The sequence below is a fragment of the Dreissena polymorpha genome, chromosome 6 (assembly GCF_020536995.1).
Source record: "Dreissena polymorpha isolate Duluth1 chromosome 6, UMN_Dpol_1.0, whole genome shotgun sequence".
NCBI lineage: Eukaryota > Metazoa > Mollusca > Bivalvia > Myida > Dreissenidae > Dreissena > Dreissena polymorpha.
This window is the reverse complement of record NC_068360.1, coordinates 37,682,918-37,703,661: the sequence shown is the minus strand read 5'-3', so window position 1 is coordinate 37,703,661 and position 20,744 is coordinate 37,682,918. Positions and strand designations below refer to the sequence as shown.

The 20,744-nt window shown below is 34.0% G+C and overlaps 3 protein-coding genes across 3 annotated transcripts in view; all 3 read left to right on the top strand.

Annotated features, from left to right (window-relative positions):
* Positions 1-1,963: 1,963 nt before the first annotated feature.
* On the top strand, positions 1,964-5,998 carry LOC127834101 (perlwapin-like). Its single transcript, XM_052359711.1, has 2 exons — positions 1,964-2,101; positions 5,599-5,998. The coding sequence occupies exons 1-2, from the start codon at positions 1,999-2,001 to the stop codon at positions 5,796-5,798; spliced, it is 303 nt and encodes a 100-aa protein (XP_052215671.1). The 5' UTR covers positions 1,964-1,998; the 3' UTR covers positions 5,799-5,998.
* A 3,069-nt stretch (positions 5,999-9,067) lies between these two features.
* Positions 9,068-14,633, top strand: LOC127835596 (mucin-like protein). Its single transcript, XM_052362031.1, has 10 exons — positions 9,068-9,231; positions 10,114-10,293; positions 10,406-10,528; positions 10,788-10,909; positions 11,067-11,414; positions 12,542-12,761; positions 12,925-13,199; positions 13,301-13,514; positions 13,918-14,160; positions 14,419-14,633. The coding sequence occupies exons 2-10, from the start codon at positions 10,143-10,145 to the stop codon at positions 14,631-14,633; spliced, it is 1,911 nt and encodes a 636-aa protein (XP_052217991.1). The 5' UTR covers positions 9,068-9,231; positions 10,114-10,142.
* A 244-nt stretch (positions 14,634-14,877) lies between these two features.
* The window catches only part of LOC127834785 (fibrillin-2-like), a 24,528-nt gene continuing 18,661 nt past the window's right edge, over positions 14,878-20,744 (top strand). The window contains exons 1-13 of the mRNA XM_052360821.1: positions 14,878-15,053; positions 15,327-15,578; positions 15,967-16,156; positions 16,441-16,610; positions 16,930-17,079; positions 17,428-17,550; positions 17,941-18,066; positions 18,346-18,480; positions 18,581-18,694; positions 18,996-19,256; positions 19,612-19,734; positions 20,171-20,296; positions 20,559-20,684. Of these exons, the coding sequence (XP_052216781.1) occupies positions 14,891-15,053; positions 15,327-15,578; positions 15,967-16,156; positions 16,441-16,610; positions 16,930-17,079; positions 17,428-17,550; positions 17,941-18,066; positions 18,346-18,480; positions 18,581-18,694; positions 18,996-19,256; positions 19,612-19,734; positions 20,171-20,296; positions 20,559-20,684 (2,059 nt within the window). The 5' untranslated portion in view covers positions 14,878-14,890. The remainder of the gene's footprint in view (positions 15,054-15,326; positions 15,579-15,966; positions 16,157-16,440; positions 16,611-16,929; positions 17,080-17,427; positions 17,551-17,940; positions 18,067-18,345; positions 18,481-18,580; positions 18,695-18,995; positions 19,257-19,611; positions 19,735-20,170; positions 20,297-20,558; positions 20,685-20,744) is intronic.

The window sequence follows — 20,744 nt, the reverse complement described above, 5'->3', positions numbered from 1 at the left end:
TAAATCATTGAATACATCTGAAATCGTTGACTAAATTTTACGTTGCATGAAGGATAACTGTGTACAATGAATGCAGTAGATACCTTATTTTTGAAAAAGAACACAGGCTTAATAACTAGGTCATTTCGAGGCATTTAACATTGACATAAGCAGCATTACACTCTGTTGTTATGCACTAGTTAAAATTAATAATGCAATAATAAAAAAAAAAATTAAAACAAAGCACCACTTACCGTCGTGTATAACTCAATTAAAGTTAAAAGGGGGTACCCCACAAAGTCACGGGATCCTGAACACTGTTTATGCAAATATATATAATTTTATGCACAAATCTGCTTTCTTAGATCGATTAAAGTTGATTCCTTTTTGTCACATTTAAAATTGTTGGATGTGATATTTATATGTATGTGGCCTTTATGGCCACGAAGGTTCTAATTAGTAAGCTCTAGATTTACCAAACAATGTTGATAGTCACTAAAATGAGCATGATTTTCAAACGCATCTCTTTATTTAAAGGGGCCTTTTCACAGATTTTGGCATTTTTTTAACTTATTCATTAAATGCTTTATAAAGATAAATGTAAACATTGGATCGTAAAAGCTCCAGTAAAAAATCAAGAATAAAATTAAAAAAAGGAAAAGAACATTGCTCGGAGCAGGTTTCGAACCAGTGACCCCTGGAGTCCTGCCAGAGTCCTGAAGTAAAAACGCTTTAACCTACTGAGCTATTCCGCCGAGTACACATGCTAAACGTATTTTATACCTTATATAAGCAATCTTCGTAGTTTCACAAAATTTAACGACAAAAACAGAACTCTTCAAATTATTCAATCGTTTCGCATTGCAACGCTTTATACTTTTTAGGTTTTAAAATCGTCAAAAGATGCATATAATGGCTATATTAGAGCATGGTAAATGTTCAGTATTACTGTTTCCTCACAAATATCATAACCAAAACGAAAATTTGCGAATCTGAAACAACTTTTTTCAATTTTGTCAATTTACCAAAGCGTGAAAAGATCCCTTTAAGTAAACGACAAACGATATACTACGTCCATCGTGTATAACTCTTATTGTACCGTAATCAAACTTTCTCCTGTATATTTTGCGCAGTCGGTATCGGTGACAGCTGTGCGGGTTCCACATGCCTTCCCTCAAACTCGTTCTGCAACCTACAGTCAGTGTGCGCCTGCAACACCGGCTTCTACGAATCCTCCGGAAGCTGTCTGCAGGGTTAGTTTCTACAAAGATAGGACTTGTTTCGAGCATAGCTCTATCCTATCCGGGTCGCCATAAAACACCGCGGGTCGATTTAAATATGTTTGTTACTTAAAAAGATTTTTAATTTATTTTACATGCTTCACTGTAAGTTGATTTTATAAGGCAAACCACATTTTTCATCTTTAACTAACTGTGCATTATAAAATTTGGGTGACTCTAGACCTATTAGTACTTAAACATACTTAAATATGTTATATCCAGTAATGTCGTGTGATCAGAAAGAGTTTGATAATTGGAACATGTATTGTTTACCAGTTACAATTTTGCGATGAAAGACTGGAATTACGTATTATTAGTTTAAAATTAAAGTATGTCAAAAAATAGCACATTCTCGCATAATCCATATTTAAAAAGTTTATATAAACAACGATTGGTCGATCGTTTTTACGTGACTGGTCAGTTGGATGTTTATTTTTCAAATCACAAGCAGGTTAAAGTGTCATGACATTAGAGTTGTCTACAGATATTGCAGTTGAGATGCAACCCCAAATTAAAGTTCCAAAACGAATACAATTCATTAACAACTGACATTTAAGATGATGACGTCATGCTAACTCAATTTATTGGACAAGATCGTGGGTGGCCCTCGCTACTGATGGGAAATCGCAACCTTCTTAAGTAATGCTATGAGATCAATTTTAATATAGTTAGTTTTGATGCATAATTTTCTTTTTCAGAGAAAAACCTCGGCGACACATGTACCGCTGGAAACAACGCCATGTGCGGCCCTGATTTCTCCGCGTGTAGCTCCCTGCCGCCCTACACGTGCGTCTGTCAGTCCGGATACACTCGCTCCGGAAATTCCTGCATGCCCAGCTCAGGTAGGAAACCTCCATTTTCTCTCCATCTCTGCTAGTTCAAATTTGGCCCCTTAGTCACACGGGAATCTCAGACACCAGTTTGGTTCGGGTGTTTGACCTCATGTCAGGTACGGATATAAGGTGCTTTGCGAGGTTGCATAAGATATGTTGGCCTGCTAGTCCTCATGTGGAGCGTTTAGAAGAACATTGATGTTAATATTTTTAAGACATTTCGCATTAAATAACTTTAGATGTGTGCATATCAGAAATTATCCGTAATAGAACATGTACGTTCAAACGATTAATCACTACGTCAAATCAGGTTCGATTTCTTTAGTTGATGTTTAGTGCTTGAATTAATTAATTTTCATTGAAATGACATGTTTGTAAACCAAACACGCTCTGCCTAGGGCGACATTTTCTTTTAACAAGGTATTGAACACATGTAGAATTCAACTAATTTTTGCATTGTTGAAACGCATAAATTAAAAAACAATTCAATATGCCCCGTTTGCAATTGTATGTTATACGGTTTAATATCAATATGGGTTTAACGTATACTATTTGGCAAAACTCTCTGCAATTCGCTGTTTCAATTGTGGCAGACAGTACCTATGAGCCGTGTTACGGAATACCTTGAGTGCCATCGTGGTTTACATTAAAATCCAGAGGGCGACACTGCGATAGTACGATGGCGACAATGCGATAGTACGATATCGACAATGCGACAACGCGATAGTACGATGGCGACAATGCGATAGTACGATTGCGACAATGCGATAGTCATATAGTACTGTCGCCATCGTATCATCGCAATGTCGCCATCGTACTATCGCATTTTCGCCATCGTACTTTCGGTTGTCGTACTATCGTTATCGTATTATCGCATTGTCGCCATCGTACTATCGCACTGTCGCCATCGTATTATCGCACTATCGCATTGTCGCATTTTCGCCATCGTACTCATGCACTGTCGCCATCGTATTGTCTCACTGTCGTCATCGTATTGTCACACTATCGTATCGTCGTATTGTCGCCATCGTACTATCGCATTGTCGTCATTGTATTGTCGCACTGTCGCCATCGTACTATCGCGTTGTCGCCATCGTACTATCGCATTGTTGCAATCGTACTATCGAACTATCGCAGTGTCGCCCTCTGTATTTGAATGTGTCACCACGATGGCCCTAACGGTATTCCGTACCGTTGTTATAGTTTTGTTATGATTGTGTTGCATGATCTATTTTTTAAAATATGTTAACAGGATTACATGTTTTTTTATCTATTAGTAATTAAATTGGTTAACCTTACCCATGTATACAAAACCCGTTTTAGTAGTAGTTGTACTGATCCTAGTATAAAGTGTAGCGATTCCTTTATGCAAATATATACTTTTATGCACACATCTGCTTTCTTTGATTGATTAAACTTGATTCCGTTTTGTCACATAAAAATACATGTGTTAATAGTTTACATGGTTTAACAAGAATTCAAACAATAATTTTGATGTTAAAGTTGTGATCCATGGAACGCAAATGTATTAGTCATAATTGTTTTGAAAACGAAGTCATTTAATACCCCCAACTTTGCGTATACAGTTCTAATAATTGTTTCATAGCTTAAAGACAAATGATAGTTGTAAATTGACCCATTTATAACTATTATCAAAATTCCAATATTACTTGCTTGATCTTTTATTCGAAATTAATATAACAATTATATTTAAAAATGTGAATTTGCTATTTTAGTTACTTAAACCTACTTTAAATAATTTATTATTCACAACCTTGTTAATGTTTTTAAACAAAAAATGTGTACTTGTATATACTAAACAGTTTACATACATGCACTGTTAACGTTTTATGTTAGTTTTTTTAACAATTGTACGAAATGTTTAGCAATTCTTTTAATACAGTATTGCCATCGAAATCATATAAAACTAATACGAACGTCGCAAAGTCATAGTGGGCCTGGTGTAAGTTTATCTATGAGGATATCATGGGTTCGATCACCACTCAGGAAACGGTTTTGGGTTTTAAAAGATCCCTTCTTAAGACAGCTTTAACCGGTTTGACCAAGCAACCTAAAATGATAGTGCCTCAACATGCCTGTAGCTTCAAATAAGATCAAATCATTAACTTAAAAGCGCTTTAATAAGCTGTAGGTTATTTAACTGAAAAAATAAGTTTCATCGTTAACTATCAAACTATTATAATAATAGTCGGACATATTTAATGATATGTCACCTGATCAAAACAGGTAGCTTGTTAAATACCAATTCACAACACAATATTCCCTATTATAGAAAGGGTGGCGAAACATAATTTGGATTATGGATTTATTGACCATATTAAAAAAAACACCAATTTACACTATTGTGTTCAGCAATTAAACATATGTAATTTTTTGCTCTTGACTATTCATAATTTGGAACAACACTCATACATCGACTCGCTACATATATACCTGTGGAAACCCTGAACAAGATTTTCAATTTTGAATAATTGTTTATAAGAGGGTGGGCAGTCACCATGCTAGTGCATTGGCGGTTTGCGGTACAAGTCCCGCACAAGTAAAGAGTTTCTACAACGGTTCAAATACATAATTGCCCCGGTAAAACGCAGGAATATCCGACGTCGGTCTCATGTTAATGGTCAAGTCAAAATCCTGACGTTTAGGATTTTATTCAAAGTTTAGTAAACTTTTCAAAATAATTGTCATATTCAAAAAGGAATATTTAATGTTTAAACAAGTGAAATGACACTCCTGACTATGAATAAAAATGACAATGTCTGAAAAACGCTTAGACCAAACTATTTTCTGTAATAGGGAAAATTCAAAGATTTAATTTATGTTAAGGATTCCGGTGAAGATGTGTTTTTCTCTCTACCCTTTGGTAAATCTCAATAGAATATACAAAACAGACAACAATTTGCAAACTGTTCGGGCAAACATGTCATCTCCTTTTAATTATAACATTTGATGGTGTATGTGGCAAAAAACAGCTCCATATACCAATGCAGGTTAAAATCGCCTTCAAACCCAAAGTTTGTTTTGCTTTCACCTTTTATATGACCTTGCCGTAAACTCAAGGCCATTGTGTTGTGATTTTATTCAGTTGAACTTTTTTATTTAAATATTTTAATGCGCTGCTTTGATAAATATTATTTTCCGGGTTAAAATTCCCTCACATGAGGTTATTTGTAACACTATCCTTTTTAGAACCTATTAAAGCCGACTTAATATGCTCAAATAAATTTTTTAAATGTATCGAAGTGACCCACTAGCTATAAATATCAATGAATACGAGCCAATAAAAATGATAAACACACATGTATAATTATGTTCACACTCTTGTTATTAATTTAAACCATGGTCAATTGTATCATTAAAACATGACACTCTGTACCAGTATTTGTACACAAAAACCCAGAGGGAAATCTTAAAGAAAACGTTCCGATCAGAAAAACAGGAATATATCTTAACTTACTTAAGATTTAGATACACTGTGTGCATAGGTGAGCTGGTATGCCCAACACTGAAACCAGGCGAAAATTGCGAGAAAGAGTGCAGTGATGCAACGGACTGTGATGCAGGACATTCATGCTGTCCCTATGAGGCGGGCTGCAACTTATGTAAAATAAAAATTGACAACCAACCAACAACAACAAACGCCCCAGGTGACACTCGTGGTGTTGGTGTTGCTCGTCTATTCTAATATGTCACTCTGTGTGGTGTTCAGTTGGTTTTATACTGGCAAATAACGCACTCTGCTTACTGGTGTTTTGTTTTTATTATGCATATTTCCTAACATTTTGAGTTGATTCTACACGTATAATAACATTATTCCTGAGTGAATGTATGGCAGTGTGTTTTCTGCTTGTATAAATTATGTTATTTTCTATACATTATAATGCTTATTTGTAATCCCTGATCGTCAATTATGGCCTTACTCTGTACTATATGAAAACATATATAATTCAAAATGGTTTAACGTATTGCCCAAAAAGAGCTAGCTGATTTATTATTTTTTATTAAAAATTTTGGATTCTTTTCTTCATAAATTCGACGTTGAATTTGTTGATCAATGCGGGTGGGGATGTGCGACGGCGGCTACGGACGGGGATATGTAACAGTTGATGACCTGTTGTCCCGGACAGAGGGAGGGTGGATGTTGGATCGGTTGTCTCGATTGTTTCGGCGATGGGTGGCTCAAGGGCGGGGTCTGTTGTGCAGGCAGGTCGATTCCGGTTTGTTCTGCACAATGGGAACCGAAACTAGACGAAATTGACTTTCACGAAGGACTTCAGCAAACAGTTGGACTACTCACTCCTTTTCCGCTCCAGTGAAACACATTACAACCGTATGAAATACATAAAAACAACACATACATCGCACCATCATAGCAACCCGCCGGTATGGATCTTAATCTCTGTTAACCCATTTTTGTCTCGCCTCTGTCTTTCATGTGGCCGTGTCGAAAACTCAAGGACAATGCGATTTTATTCAGTTTTCAATTTAAATATTTGAATACGCAGCTTTGAAAAATATTGGTGACCGGATATAAATTCGCTCACGGGTGGTTATGTATACCCGTACTTTGCATAACTGTCGGCGATTTATAAACCTTGTTAAGCTGACTTAATATACTTAAAATCAAAGTGTTACATGTATCGAAGTGGCTACGGTTCGGCCACAACGCTATCAATATCGCTGTTTAATAGCCAATTTGAATCATTGATACAGATGTATATGTTTAACGATGGTATTACTAATGTCAAAGACTATATTTCAGATATTTACACCATGGTAATATTATCACTTCAACATGAAACTACGTACAAGTATCTACAAAGCTTCTAAGGAATGTTTAAATTTACATGAATTTAATGAAACCATTCAAATAAAAATTTCGATAAAACACACACAAAACAAAACAACAGAACTCATATTAATTTATTGAAGATTACAAAAAGACTTTTTGTGTAGGTAATCAGGTATGCTAGACGATACCAGCAAACACAGTGTGCACAGAATCTACGTGCTTAGATGACAAAAACTGATAATCAGATGAAGCGTGATGTGCCCTTATGGGTTGCAGATTATGTTTAAAATATTTCGACGGAAAACCAAGAACAACAAAGGCCCGAAGTGGCACACGTGCTCTTGGCGTTGTGCAACCACCCCCACCCCTACCCCTAGTTGTCAGTGCCCCACAATTTCTAGTTGTTTTGGCTTTGATTGTTTGTTTTCAACTAACGTTTATACACATGCACCGCAATTATTATTATGTTTGCTTATTTATGTTTATGCACAAATACATTACATGTATCTTGCTGTTATTTGTTTGTTATTTCATTGAATTCGTTGCATAATTTCGTTCTTTCCGAAATTTGTCGACGTAAGTGTTGATATGTTAAAGGAAAAGCATAATGTGTCCGAAATACAAGAAACAACTCAAGGTTATTTAAAGATTCAACATTTGCCTGTGGCACATGTTCGCGTTATGGTATCTACATAGTTTAACAAACAACTACACCTTACTTCTGTATGTAACAAATGATCACGATGTGAATTTCAATCTTTTTTCTGTGTATAACAAATGGTAGTACTGTGATATCTACTTAGCATACTATACAACTAAATCTTACTTCTGTATGTTACAAATGACAGCACTGTGATATCTACTAAGTATAATATACATTTCAATCTTTCGTCTTAATGTAACAAATAGTAGCACCGTGGTATCTACTAAGCATCATTCACATTTCAATCTTTCTTCTTTATCTAATAAATGGTAGCACCGTGGTATCTACTGAGTCAAATATACAACTACTTTTTTCTTCTGTATGTTACAAATGCTAGCACTGTGTTGTTTAGTAATATAATATACATGATATATACTATGTATAAATAAGAAATAAGTCTTTACTTTTATATTAAAACAATGGATAGAATTTGACCATTCTTCTGTGGATTAACCATACCACGCTCAAGTTAATATATATATATATATATATATATATATATATATATATATATATATATATATATATATATATATACATTAGTTATTTATTTATATATCATAAAAGTTGAATTTAGAGAAAATATTTTCCATGCTTTATTTTAATTTTTTTTTTGATTTAACACATTTATTTGCAATCGTTACAACAAAGAAAGAACATATAGTCATATACACTACATACATTTACATGCGTATAAAGGCATAACAAGTCGGTACAATCCGTTAAACAGGAATAACTCATTGATTCGGTAGTAACAAACAACTTCCAATAGCAATATATTTCAGTTGCTTCACGTGAATGAACAACTGTGTGGGAATTATATATTTGTTTTATTTCACAAACAAAACAATATCATCCGACAATATTTAAACAATTATACAGCACATTTGAAGGAAGAGTCAGCGTGTATTTAAGGTATCATATCAAGTTAACATAGAAAGCAAAACAATGTATAATCGTAGTAAATTGCCTTCAAATTATAACACGAAGATTATCGTGAAAAACAAACAAACACAGACAGTACATGGAAAGTACAAAACACAAAATGGTCAATTAACTATGATGCATATAGCGTAAAAAATAGTTGCTAAATGCATAGGGGAACATTACATCAAACAATTAAACCATTAATTAAACCATATGTTGTAGCATAGTGAATCGCGATTGTGGTGACCCAACTCCAAAGAATGGCGTCGTTAACTGAACATCATTTTACTTTAATAACGTGTTATCAGTATCCTGCGAGTATGGCTACTTATTGTCTGGCGAACCTATCATACAATGTCTTAGTAACAGTACATGGACTGATTATCCGATGTGCAACATCGTTGGTAAAATACACTTATACTACTAATATATACGTACTTTGAAATAAAAAAATAATCAACGTTGAACAAGAGCTATAAAAATTATTTGTCTTTCTTTAAATACGTTTTATTGTTTTTTTAAACTTAGTGTGCGAACGCATTCACTTAGAAAATGGCATTGTGACTGGCACCGGAACACACTTCGGGTCGCAAATCGAGGTGCAGTGTGATATTGGGTATGATCTCCGTGGTGACAAAATACTAGTATGTCAAACCAATGGTCAATGGAGTGGCAACCCAACATGCATTATAAAAGGTAACTGTTTAAAACTGTTTTTAAAAAAATGCATTAATTGAGTACATAACTTCTTAAGACAATTTTCTTTGAGATAAGGGAAAACGTAAAATCATTATCGAACGAGCCATATTTATTCTCATGATGTTTATTTCATTTGTCTAACAGGTTACGTATGTTTAGTGCTAAACTCATTCAATGACTTTAAATCTTCACTGCATGAATTATCATAACTTTTAATTCGGTAACATATTTGAATCTTGGCAAAACGATATTTCATATACATGTGAAGACTTTTCAAACGCTACATTTTCAAACTTGTATATTTCAGTTATAAGTAACGATTTTTATTTAAAATCGAATATGTGATAATTTGACTAAATTGCCTGCAAGCTCACGATACAATAATTCATCCGTGACGATAGGACGCTTAAGCACGTGGTGTAGGTATGGTTTTATCTTTCTACACTTGGAAATCGTGAAACTGTGTATAACTCTTATGTATTTCAATTGTTACATTTTACGTGGGTTTTAACACGCACAAAAAACAACAACAATACATACATTAAATCCGACACCACCAATAATTTTTTTTATGAATAATTAGGAGCGCAACAACGCAATAGACATGCTGCAGGTATGTCGTTCATTGAAACGTTTCCCTATTTCAACGTGCAAAAAGTCGAAACCACACATTCTCCACTTACTTTAGAGTCCGATCGTCGAGGATAAATTATTATATCGTGAAAATAATCTAGACAAAAATCATTCCACCTCAAACATCAAAATCACAATCTTTACTCATTTCTGAGACGTGAAAGTTTAAAAACTGTTTCGGTAGAAAATCTTCCAATGGCATTATGCGTAATATTATGAAATGAACGTGTTTGATACATTTATCAGATTGTGGGAACATCACATTGCCAGCCAACATGAGGATCTTAACTAGTCCTATAGTAACAACGTTTAATTCCTTACTGCGATTTAAATGTCATGAAGATTATCTACTAAACGAAAATGACGCAATGCGGTGTGACGCAACAGGTGCTTGGAACAGTTCTGTTCCGACATGCATCCAGAAATGTAACTATGAACAATTGTACTAAATTAGACAAAAACGTGTATTGACCAACTATTATAAAGGTGAACATTTGTATCCTATACAAAAACTTGTTTTAAAAATATGTTATTTCAGCGGACATTGGTGGACCCTGTGTTGATGCTAGAATGTGTAGGATACAAAGCGCAATTTGTGAGGATAAAAAGTGTATATGCATGTCTGGGGTGGTAGACAGAAGAACACAAAAGTGTGATATAAGTAAGATATTAAAACAATAAAGAGACATTGTAATATGCAAGCGACAACCATTTGGAATACATTTAATTGGTTTATACACAAAATAATTCAATTGACCGTTTGAAGCACTGTTTGTACTTAATGTTTGTTTTGTCTAAGTTGTGTTTTCTATTAATTTTTGTAAAGAATAAAAAGGAGGGCTTGTTTTTATGTTTATAGTGTTTATTATTTGAATACTGCTCGAAAAAATGAATGCATTCATTTATATATATTTTAAAAGTGCCATTGCTCCCGTTTGGAGAAGACGAAGGAGATATGGTTATGAATCAACCTGATTGCAGCGAGCCTATTGTTTTTTCACCTGCGATACCAGTTTTCAACACAATGAGACGGTCCATGCATGTATGCTAATATATGCTAATATATGATCTTGCATTTGTATTTACAAATCAAAATTATTCTGCATGTTAATATTAATCATTTATTTGCAAGTGTTTATATCAAAATTTTAGTTATCTAACATAATGTTTAATTTGTCTGCGAAATAATTATTTTTCAGGTATGTAGATGTGGACTCGTAAGTTTTGACAAGAAATATACAAATAACAAACCAGTTCCAACGGGTGAAGCAAAATATGACATCATAGAACCGACAATTGATATCAATGACCCGGTTGTTGCAGCATATTTCTCAGATATCTTCGTTGACAATTCCTCATTAATTACATACAGGGCGTACAATATTCTAAACAGCTATCCATTCACAACCAGGGCAATGAAAGACATTACATTCCTTGAAAGTTTAATCAAACGCGTGGAAAATCTTCCTTCATTTGAAGTCAGTTTCGTTTTCATTGCAACATGGAGTAGTGTGAAACCAAAAGCGTCTGCATTTAATCGCATCAACGTAAGTTTGTTATAGTTTATTTCATACGTTTCACAAATACAAATTTTTATAATAGTAATCATATGTAAATTAAACATGCTATATCCATAAGTGGCACTATTTTATTGCTTAACAAAATCGCATTTTTGCGCCTCGCAAGAGCGTGAGTGTCCAAGTAATGAACTAACGAACTAACATCAACGTCGTAAAGGTTCGCTCAAAACAATAACGTCATTTTAAAACAAGTTAATATAACAGATCGTTGATATCACGTTAGAAGTTGATTTACACGCGCATATTGGCTAAAATGACTGATCACGTCGGCGTGTCGTGTGTAATAACACAACTGTCAATTTAAGAAAACAATTATTTTCGCCATGACAACAATCGAAACAGAACCTTAATAATAATAAAATAAATTTTCACTGAAGCATATTGCACATACTCTGAATTTGACAAATTGATAATGAGACATTATATCGTTGTAATCATTAAACCATGGAAATAATACAATGCTAATCAATATGTTTTTCTGTTCAAGTGTTTGTGTGTGAATTTAGTTCGTGCGTGTGTGCGTTTGCGTTTGTGTGTGTACACAATAAATGTCCATAAAGAGTACATATAAAATCAGGTTTTCAAATTATCGTTGTGGTAGAATTTGCGAGAAAACGGTTGTACTGAACATTAACCTTGCTCTAAAATAACCAATATATGCATTTTTTGACGATTTAAAAACCTGAAAATTATAAAGCGTTACAAACGCGAAACGAGTGAATAATTTTAAGAGTTCTGTACGGATGGCCGAGTGGTTTTTAAGTGTTGAGGATTACATTTTTCTATCTTTAATTTAAACTTGTTTTTGTACTGGAGCTATTTAGTATCAATGTTTACATTTATCAAATTTAAATCATTTAATGACAAACTACATGCCACAATATTTTAACATGTCCCTTTTACTTTCATGAGTATGTATTATGGAGTGTCACTTTTTGCAGTCTGAAACGAAAACGAAATTAACGAAAACAGGCTCGATAGCTTATATGTAGTCGTTAAGTCTATATATGCATATCTAATTATGCTAATAGTTCCTTTATGGCCATTATAAATTATTACTGTGGCTTGTTATGTTCATATTTTTATGGTATTAGGGAGCAACGTTCCAACTGGCCATTATTTCAAATGGTGTTCGGACCTATTCCGTAACAATATACGGACATGAATTGATGAACTGGGCTCTAAATTCGAGAGGAAAAACTAAGACGATTTCGTTGTGGATCGGTCACGCCGGAGAGAATGGTACTATCTTCAACCACTTGCTCTCATTCAAAACACCTGCACTTCGGATGGATTTAGGATCTAAATCAGGAGGTAATTACCACTGAACCTTCATGCTTATATCATTTTCTTACTCAGCTGCAACAACAGCACATCTGTTGTGTTATTGTCTCATTAAGTGCCGTTTTTCCCATGTTTTAAATTCTATATTGTATTTTTACCTGATAAGTTTAAAGACCATAAAAATACTTTCTAGGAATCAGTGGTCTTTTGTTGAAAAATATCGATGCAAACGACACTTCATTTAGCAATCACGGTGTTGATTGTATAAAGTGGTACAACAAAAACAGCAACATGAAGCAAAATATCCATTTCTACTCACAACGTATGCCTATGTGCCCATGTGCCATCCAACTAGCCCGATGGGACCCGTGGTTTTGGCACATCCGGACCAAACTGCGTCAGCAAATTAGCAACAATATTGTGTGCGTTGACATGATGCTAATTGAAACTGTCAAGCCACATGGAAAGGTTAGTAATCTTTGTACCTGAAAGTTTGTTTGCTTGTGCTTATCTCGGACATATTATGAACATTTTATGCTTATAACAAATTGTATGGTCTCAAATTTCAGTCGTGCTGCTATTACCGTTCGACATTAACATTTGTGGAAATGCAACCTCTTTCTGGCGGATTTTACTTCGCACATCCGTCATACTCACTACGTGATCACGAGTTTAATGACGTCACCATGAAGGACAAATGCTGCGCGAAATCAGACTACTGCGATCTCTATTACCAACTGCATCCTACAGGCACATGCTACACCGAGTCTCCGTACAGATTTGGTAATCGTATACTTGAATAAAAACAAAATTATTATATGTTTAAAACAATTATTTAAAAAAGCTCCTGGTTTAATTAAAAGAATGACGAATTAATAGTATGCAAAAGAGGTTAACGAATGTATGTTGTAAAACGTTTAATAAGAGCATATGCACACATTTTAATGTACGAACTTCTAAATTATGATACAAAATGTTGCAACTTAAGACAGCTATGCTTTGGTAAACGCATTTCGTGAATAATTGTGAGCATGTTAACATGTATGCATAACTGATTTCGCTGATTAATAAGTACGGAAGTAAGTATGTATGATCCTAAAAAACAAACAAGCAATCATTTATGTTTATATGACGCGTATAGTTAAATGTCTGAGTGCAAATCTATAAATAGAAAAGTGTATTTAAGGTTCCTTCTGGGGTGATCCGCACATGCGCACATTAGACGGGATGAACTACACATTCAACGGACTCGGAGAATACGTGTTGCTCAGCGTTGAGACGTCAAATGTCACATTTTCCCTGCACGCCAGGACTGAGAGGGCAGTGAATGAACATGGAAACCTGTCCGACGCTACAATTTTCACGGCGTTTGCAGCTAGAGATAATACAAATTCGTCAATACACGTTGAACTTAATGGGGCTAAGAACAGTAAGCATACATTATAAAGATGTGTGTATGGATTATATTTAAAAGCTTTTGTGGATAGGTATATTGAACAATATTGAAACCTTTCATTACTTTATCAATATTTCGAACTGTGTTTTTATACTGACTTGGATGTAATAACATTGGTAAATTATTTTCTGATTATTAATATAATCATACTTTATTGTATCTTTTAAATGAGCATTAATGTATAGAAACGTGTATGCATGAGAGCATTGGAGTGGTATCATGTATTTACAGATGTGACCTTGTACGGGAATGGCATTGACCTTACCAAGAGTCTTTGGGAAGAACAAAACGATATGTTTGTGTTTAATACGTCCACACTCACAATTCATGAAGATGACGGGGTTTTGAGAGTGTCATTTCTTGGAATAGGTACAGTTATTTCAAACAGGGCAAAGTTTTATATCGAAACTACCGGTACTTTGCAATTTTCTTTAAAAAGGGGTTAGCCGGCTCTGATTATTTTCCGATTTTTTTTTTGACACATGACGATATGTTAAAGATATTGTCTCGTTATTATAATTTACCGGAACTAAATGTCTGATAAATTCAATTGGTTTCTATAATTGTGAATACTTGTTTCATTTTGTGTATTATGTTTTATGTAAAAAGACCGTAACTAAGTTACAATAATCGTACAGTCTTCTGTTGCAAATTAAGTATTCAATCCACAGGGATAACGCTCGAAATAGGAAAAGGAGCAGGAATGTTGTCACTCGATGTAATTGTACCGAAGATATTTAACAACAGGACAAAAGGTCTCCTAGGAAATTTTGACGGAAACTCATCAAATGATTTTGTATACCCAAATGGAAGTCGCCTTCATTTTAATGCAAGTGATATGGAAATATTTTATTACGGTCAGACATGTAAGTAATTGTATATACGCTTCTTGATGAAATGTTTTTACCTCTCACGTAACGGTTTTGGCCATACACAAACTTTGAAGACCAAAAGGAAACAAAACAAAAAAAAAACGATTTTAACTTTCTTTTACAAAACATGTTTTTTTTATATATATTTTAAACACGTTTCCACAAAGGTTTTGAATTTCAACATAAGCATATGCTGTTTGAATAACTAAATGTATTGCGTAACGATGAGATATTTGATTATTTGAAAAATAAAGAAATTCACTTCAGGGTCCGTGAATGATAGCTCGTCTGTATTTATCTATGACGACGGCAAGAAACATTCAGATTATCACAACTTTTCGTACATACCGCGTTTCCTGGATACCGTTGACAAAAAAACGCTTGCTCAAGCTGAAAAGGAATGCAACGGTTCAAAGAACATAGAATGTGTGTTCGATTATGCATTAACCTTGAACAAAAATATTGCAAAGTCAACGAACGACATACGTATTACCATTGATAATAACGAGGAAGAAATAGGTACTTAATCCAAAATAGTGTTTATATTATCCAATGTCTTGCGATATACATCATTCCTTTAGTTATTTTAGAACAAAAAACAACAACAACAGTCAGTATGAATCCAAATAAATTTCACTCATAACTTAAATAATATCAGTATGAGTGTAAACGTATGCAGTATCGACTTGAACATACAACAAATGTTACTGTATTTTCTTGTTTTGATTTTTAAATTAAATGAATATCTGCCAAAACGCATGATTCATACAATTCAGTAATTTTTTTATGGTTTCCTAATATGATGTATTTACAATGTAAGGATATAAACTTGGGTTGCTTCTTCGATGTTTCATATCTAAAAGAGAAAATGTTGAAAACCAAAATTTGAATGATTTTGCATTTTCAGCTAAAGTCGTGCCAACCATTAACAATACATGCAGTGTAAATGCAACGGTTGGAGATCAAATTTCGTGCCAGTTAAAGCTCGATGATGGGTTAGATATCGCATTTGTAAACAACGATACTAAAACAACATTTAACAGAACTTCAAAGACGCTCTATTTCAAACAGAGTGATGATCGTCCACACAACATATGGTATAAACTATAGCGAACAGTCGAGTACAAATTGCTAAAATTTTACTTTAAATAAAAAATATAAAGTGGCATGATAGTTATGCATACATATGTTTTATTAAAGTAAATGAATAATTGGACCGTATGTATAAAAAGTCACATCCGAAGCCTTTCTCATTCCATACGGATTCCGGCAGAGTATTTTGGTAATTTTGAAAAAACTTGTATTGATGATTTTTTTTTACAAAACAAGTTCAATTATTCTCAATAGAAAAAAACATACATTAAAGTGTTTTTATCTTTAGGTTTGTTGCCATCAACAATCAATCAACCAAATCTCAGCAGCACACCATACAGGTACAGCTTTGCACGGGTTGTCATGGCAATGGACACTGCTCCACGACAGTGCGGCCAGACCCTCAAGAAACTGCTTATTTCAAGTACTCTGCGTGCGTCTGCGACCGTGGATACACCGGTTGGTAAAAGTTGGATGGTTGGATTACACAGAATATTGACATTGGCAAAGAATAAAGGATTTTGTTAAATCTTATTATACATAAATATCTTTGTAACGCAGTTGAGATTGGCCAGTTAACACTAGTCGCAATATGAGTATATAATTAAATGTGTGCAATGAGTAATGTATTAAAGGTGTATATTTACACAGAACTATTTGTATTAATTCTAAAATTTGTGACAAGCGTATCGTACCGGTTTGACATACGGCGGTCTTGTCGGAAATACTATTTTATTTCCGTCACTTAAATGTTTTACTAAACTAACATTTATGTTAGGAGACGACTGTCAACAACAAAAAGACTGGTGCGCAGAACGTCCTTGTTCCCTTGGAAGAAACTGTACAAACATCCCCCAGAACAAAACATACTCGTGTTCTCCTTGCCCGAACGGATATGCTGGTGTACCGGGGGAAAACGATTGCATTGGTCTATATGAAACTTTTGTTTATGAAAACTCGCATTTCCATGGAATTATCTATGCATATCATGTTGATGATGACGACAACATCACTAACATATCTCTGTTAATAGTTGTATTCAGTATATTAACATGTATAAACAATACTTAACTTACCTCTGTATTGCTTAAGCTGCTGGTATAAAAATGGTTTCTTTGTAAAGAGTTTCTTCGTTTGCTACATAGTAGACTATTTTCCGTAGATATATGAATTGTCGAAATTCAACTATTATCTTCATAAATCATGATATTTTCTTCACATTCTTTATTATCTAAACATACAAACTACATTTAAATACAATTTAATATTCTTATAAATATAAACGAATGCAACTCATCTAATCCCTGCGACCATATGTGTCTCAATACTGAAGGAAGTTACTCGTGCGATTGCGAGCAAGGATTCCGGGTCGATGCAAATAACAAACATAATTGCATTGGTATGCAAATCAAGAATTATGCCATTCACTTTCTTTGAAATAACTATTTAAAATTCAGACGAAGTTATGAATTAATTGAGATTAGACAGAGTTTTTTTTATAAATAAATTGATTTAAAAATAAGTACAACAAATGGGTCGTCAACCTTTTTGCTGATGTATTATGTAGATTGTTTTCGTATAAATCACAAACAATAAATTTTCACTTGCCAAAAATACAGGGTTTCAAAAAATAATAGTTCGCTTTTTTTCCGGATTAACATGAACTTAGCGTTAATGTTTATTTTTTTAAATATATATATAAGGAAATTTGCATTCCGGCGTAAAATTTGTTTCGTTTATTAATTTTTACGCATTGGTGAATTAATGAATAATATTTCGCTTTGTAAAGATATCAACGAATGCAACGAGGCTACACACAACTGTTCTCAGATCTGCGATAACACGAAAGGCAGCTTCCTCTGCCAATGTCAACCCGGTTTTATTTTCAACGTATCTAATTGGACATGTGTACCAGGTATCACTATTTTTCTTGCTAATATCAGTAACGAATGATAATTTATTCATAAAAAAATATTAATTTATAGTGTAGGAAAATAAGTGTTACAACATTTGTTTGATGAGAGGACAAATAAGTGTGCCAAACAGTTTTTAAGAGAGCGTTTTATGTAATGAATAGTTTTTATGCTATCACACTTGTCTTATCTTAATTAGATTTGTACGGTGTGTTCAAACATGTATTAACATAAACCTGATGTTTATTTATAATCATACTTTGATAAAATTTTGGAATCAGATGAATCTGACCCTTGTGCTACATCAACACTCAACTGCACTCAAACCGAGGGATGTACCTTGGATACGGACAATAAGACCACTTGCTTCTGTAATGCAGGATTTATTTTTAATAGAACATCTTTTCAATGTCAAGGTAAGAATATCTTGTATAATCGGAGGAAAATAAAGACCATCCAACTTTTCATAACATTTATATCAGAGCTTTTATGTGAACACAATATTTTTGTTTCCAGATGTTAACGAATGCTCTCAAAATATTTGTCCTCAAGACTGCATGAACACGATCGGGAGTTTTCAGTGCAGCTGCATAACGGGTTACCAGCTGATAGACAAGGTCTCATGTGAATGTAAGTTTACATACCCTTCTCTAGACAGCGTTTTGGCATACTTATTGGTCAGAATATAATGCTATGCTGTCGAAATTAGGTAACTTAGCAAGAATATAGGTATAACTCATGGCTTCTCTGAACTTGAAAGTTCTAGTTACCAGAATGAATAAAGTTAATGTAAAAAGGCGGTTGAAGGTTTTCCATCATTATCATGCAAAAACAAGCAACGTGTAAATAAAGCATATGTTTATGATACATATAGAGAGATGTACTTGCACTGAATTGAATTGATTTGAATTTTAATCGTCGATCCTTAAAGCATGTGAGGTGCCAAACTGGGGTTTAAACTGTTCACAAACGTGCGACTGTACCGGACGAGGTGCCGAGAAATGCGATCCTGTCAGAGGCTGCGTGTGTTCCAAAGGTTGGACAGGAAGTTCATGTGACGATGACGTCAATGAGTGCAAGGAGCATTTTGGAGTCTGCGAGGATGCTAGAAAGTCCTGTACTAACAACATTGGCTCGTACAGCTGTGATTGTTTGCAAGGATACGTTAAAGATGCTGTAGGAAATTGCCGAGGTTTAGTGCACTTTATTATATTACAAGTAATTAAATTAAATGTCTTATATTATTACGAGTTACATTTGTTTTAACAGCAAATACGGAAATGTTTTAAAGCAAGTTAATATCACTATTCAAGAAAATGTATTTGTTAAATAAAGACATTAGTTATAAACAAATAGACATACATACTTACACGTACATTTGTATGTAATAACATGTTTTAATAATCTCAACAAGACAGACTAAGGAACAGTAAACAAAATCATTCTGAAAATCACAACAAACTCATGATTATTCATAACGTTTTACATGGACATTTCTCAAATGCTTCAGTTTGTTCGTATTCTGATTGCCTAAATCCTTGTTCCAGATATAGATGAATGCTCTGATCCACAGTTGAACGAGTGCAGTCAGAAGTGTTTGAATGCTGAAGGCAGCTACACTTGTGGATGTAAACACGGCTTCACGGAAGTCAATTCGACGCATTGCACCGGTATATATATTATTTTATTAATACAAAGCTCGATCGTTTGTGGCCAGGCATACATGGTCAATGCGGTATATCCTGGTCTCTTTTAACACTGGTCTATGTATAGTGTTCGCCATCTGCATTAAACACTTAACAGTGGGAAGTGTAAGGCCCTAGATCATTGGTCGTCCCACTGACTGTTCTTTTTCATGCACATCTTTACTAGTTTTGGGGCAAAGCGATACTATTCTGGTTAACTTTGCATTGAGTTGTTACTGTTGAACTGATTTTATTGTTTTTGCACTACTAACATGTAGGCTATGATAATGTTGTTTTTGTGTTCATAAACGAATACATATGGAGATGTTTTTGTATTTTACTAGTATATTAAGAATGTACTCCTTTATATTTATTTTACAGCCACAGGATATTTTAATTAGGATTACGTATCTCTTTGCAGACATTAATGAATGCGATCTTAAATTGGCGGACTGTGAACAGATGTGCGAAAACCATCCAGGATATTTCAACTGTTACTGCTATTTCGGATACAGACTTAACGACAACCGGAATACATGTAGTAAACGTATGATTTGTTCCTTAATTACATTTTACAAAGTCGTTTTAAATACAATTACATATATTATGTTTTTTTGACACAATGAAAATGTCTCAACATGTTTTTCTGTCAAATTATATATATATTATCTTTGAATGGTAATTATTTAAAGACTGTTTTTTGGCTTTTATCATAAACATGACATCGTAACAAAATTTATATGTGTGTAACATAGTTAAGTACGCAATGTAATAATGTTGTAATATACTTCACATTCAATATGATTCAGTGAAAGATTATTGCAAGGAACTAAACAATCTAACATGCGCCGGCTATTGTGAGGTACGAAACAAAACAGCATCATGTCAGTGTCAACAAGGCTTTGAACTTACCCCTGATAAACAAAATTGTGCAGGTATAACTATTTAGTTCACGTCCTTTTTATTTCAGTTCAAATGCATTGTATGTTAAAAGC

What these genes read in the sequence shown, in the direction of transcription:
- LOC127834101 (XM_052359711.1), top strand. Translation starts at nt 1,999, where the DNA reads ATGTGCGGCCCTGATTTCTCCGCGTGTAGCTCCCTGCCGCCCTACACG. An exon ending in TTCCTGCATGCCCAGCTCAG is followed by an intron (nt 2,102 to 5,598) that starts GTAGGAAACCTC and finishes CTGTGTGCATAG; the next exon opens with GTGAGCTGGTATGCCCAACA.
- LOC127835596 (XM_052362031.1), top strand. Translation starts at nt 10,143, where the DNA reads ATGAGGATCTTAACTAGTCCTATAGTAACAACGTTTAATTCCTTACTG. An exon ending in TCCGACATGCATCCAGAAAT is followed by an intron (nt 10,294 to 10,405) that starts GTAACTATGAAC and finishes ATGTTATTTCAG; the next exon opens with CGGACATTGGTGGACCCTGT. An exon ending in AACACAAAAGTGTGATATAA is followed by an intron (nt 10,529 to 10,787) that starts GTAAGATATTAA and finishes ATATTTTAAAAG; the next exon opens with TGCCATTGCTCCCGTTTGGA.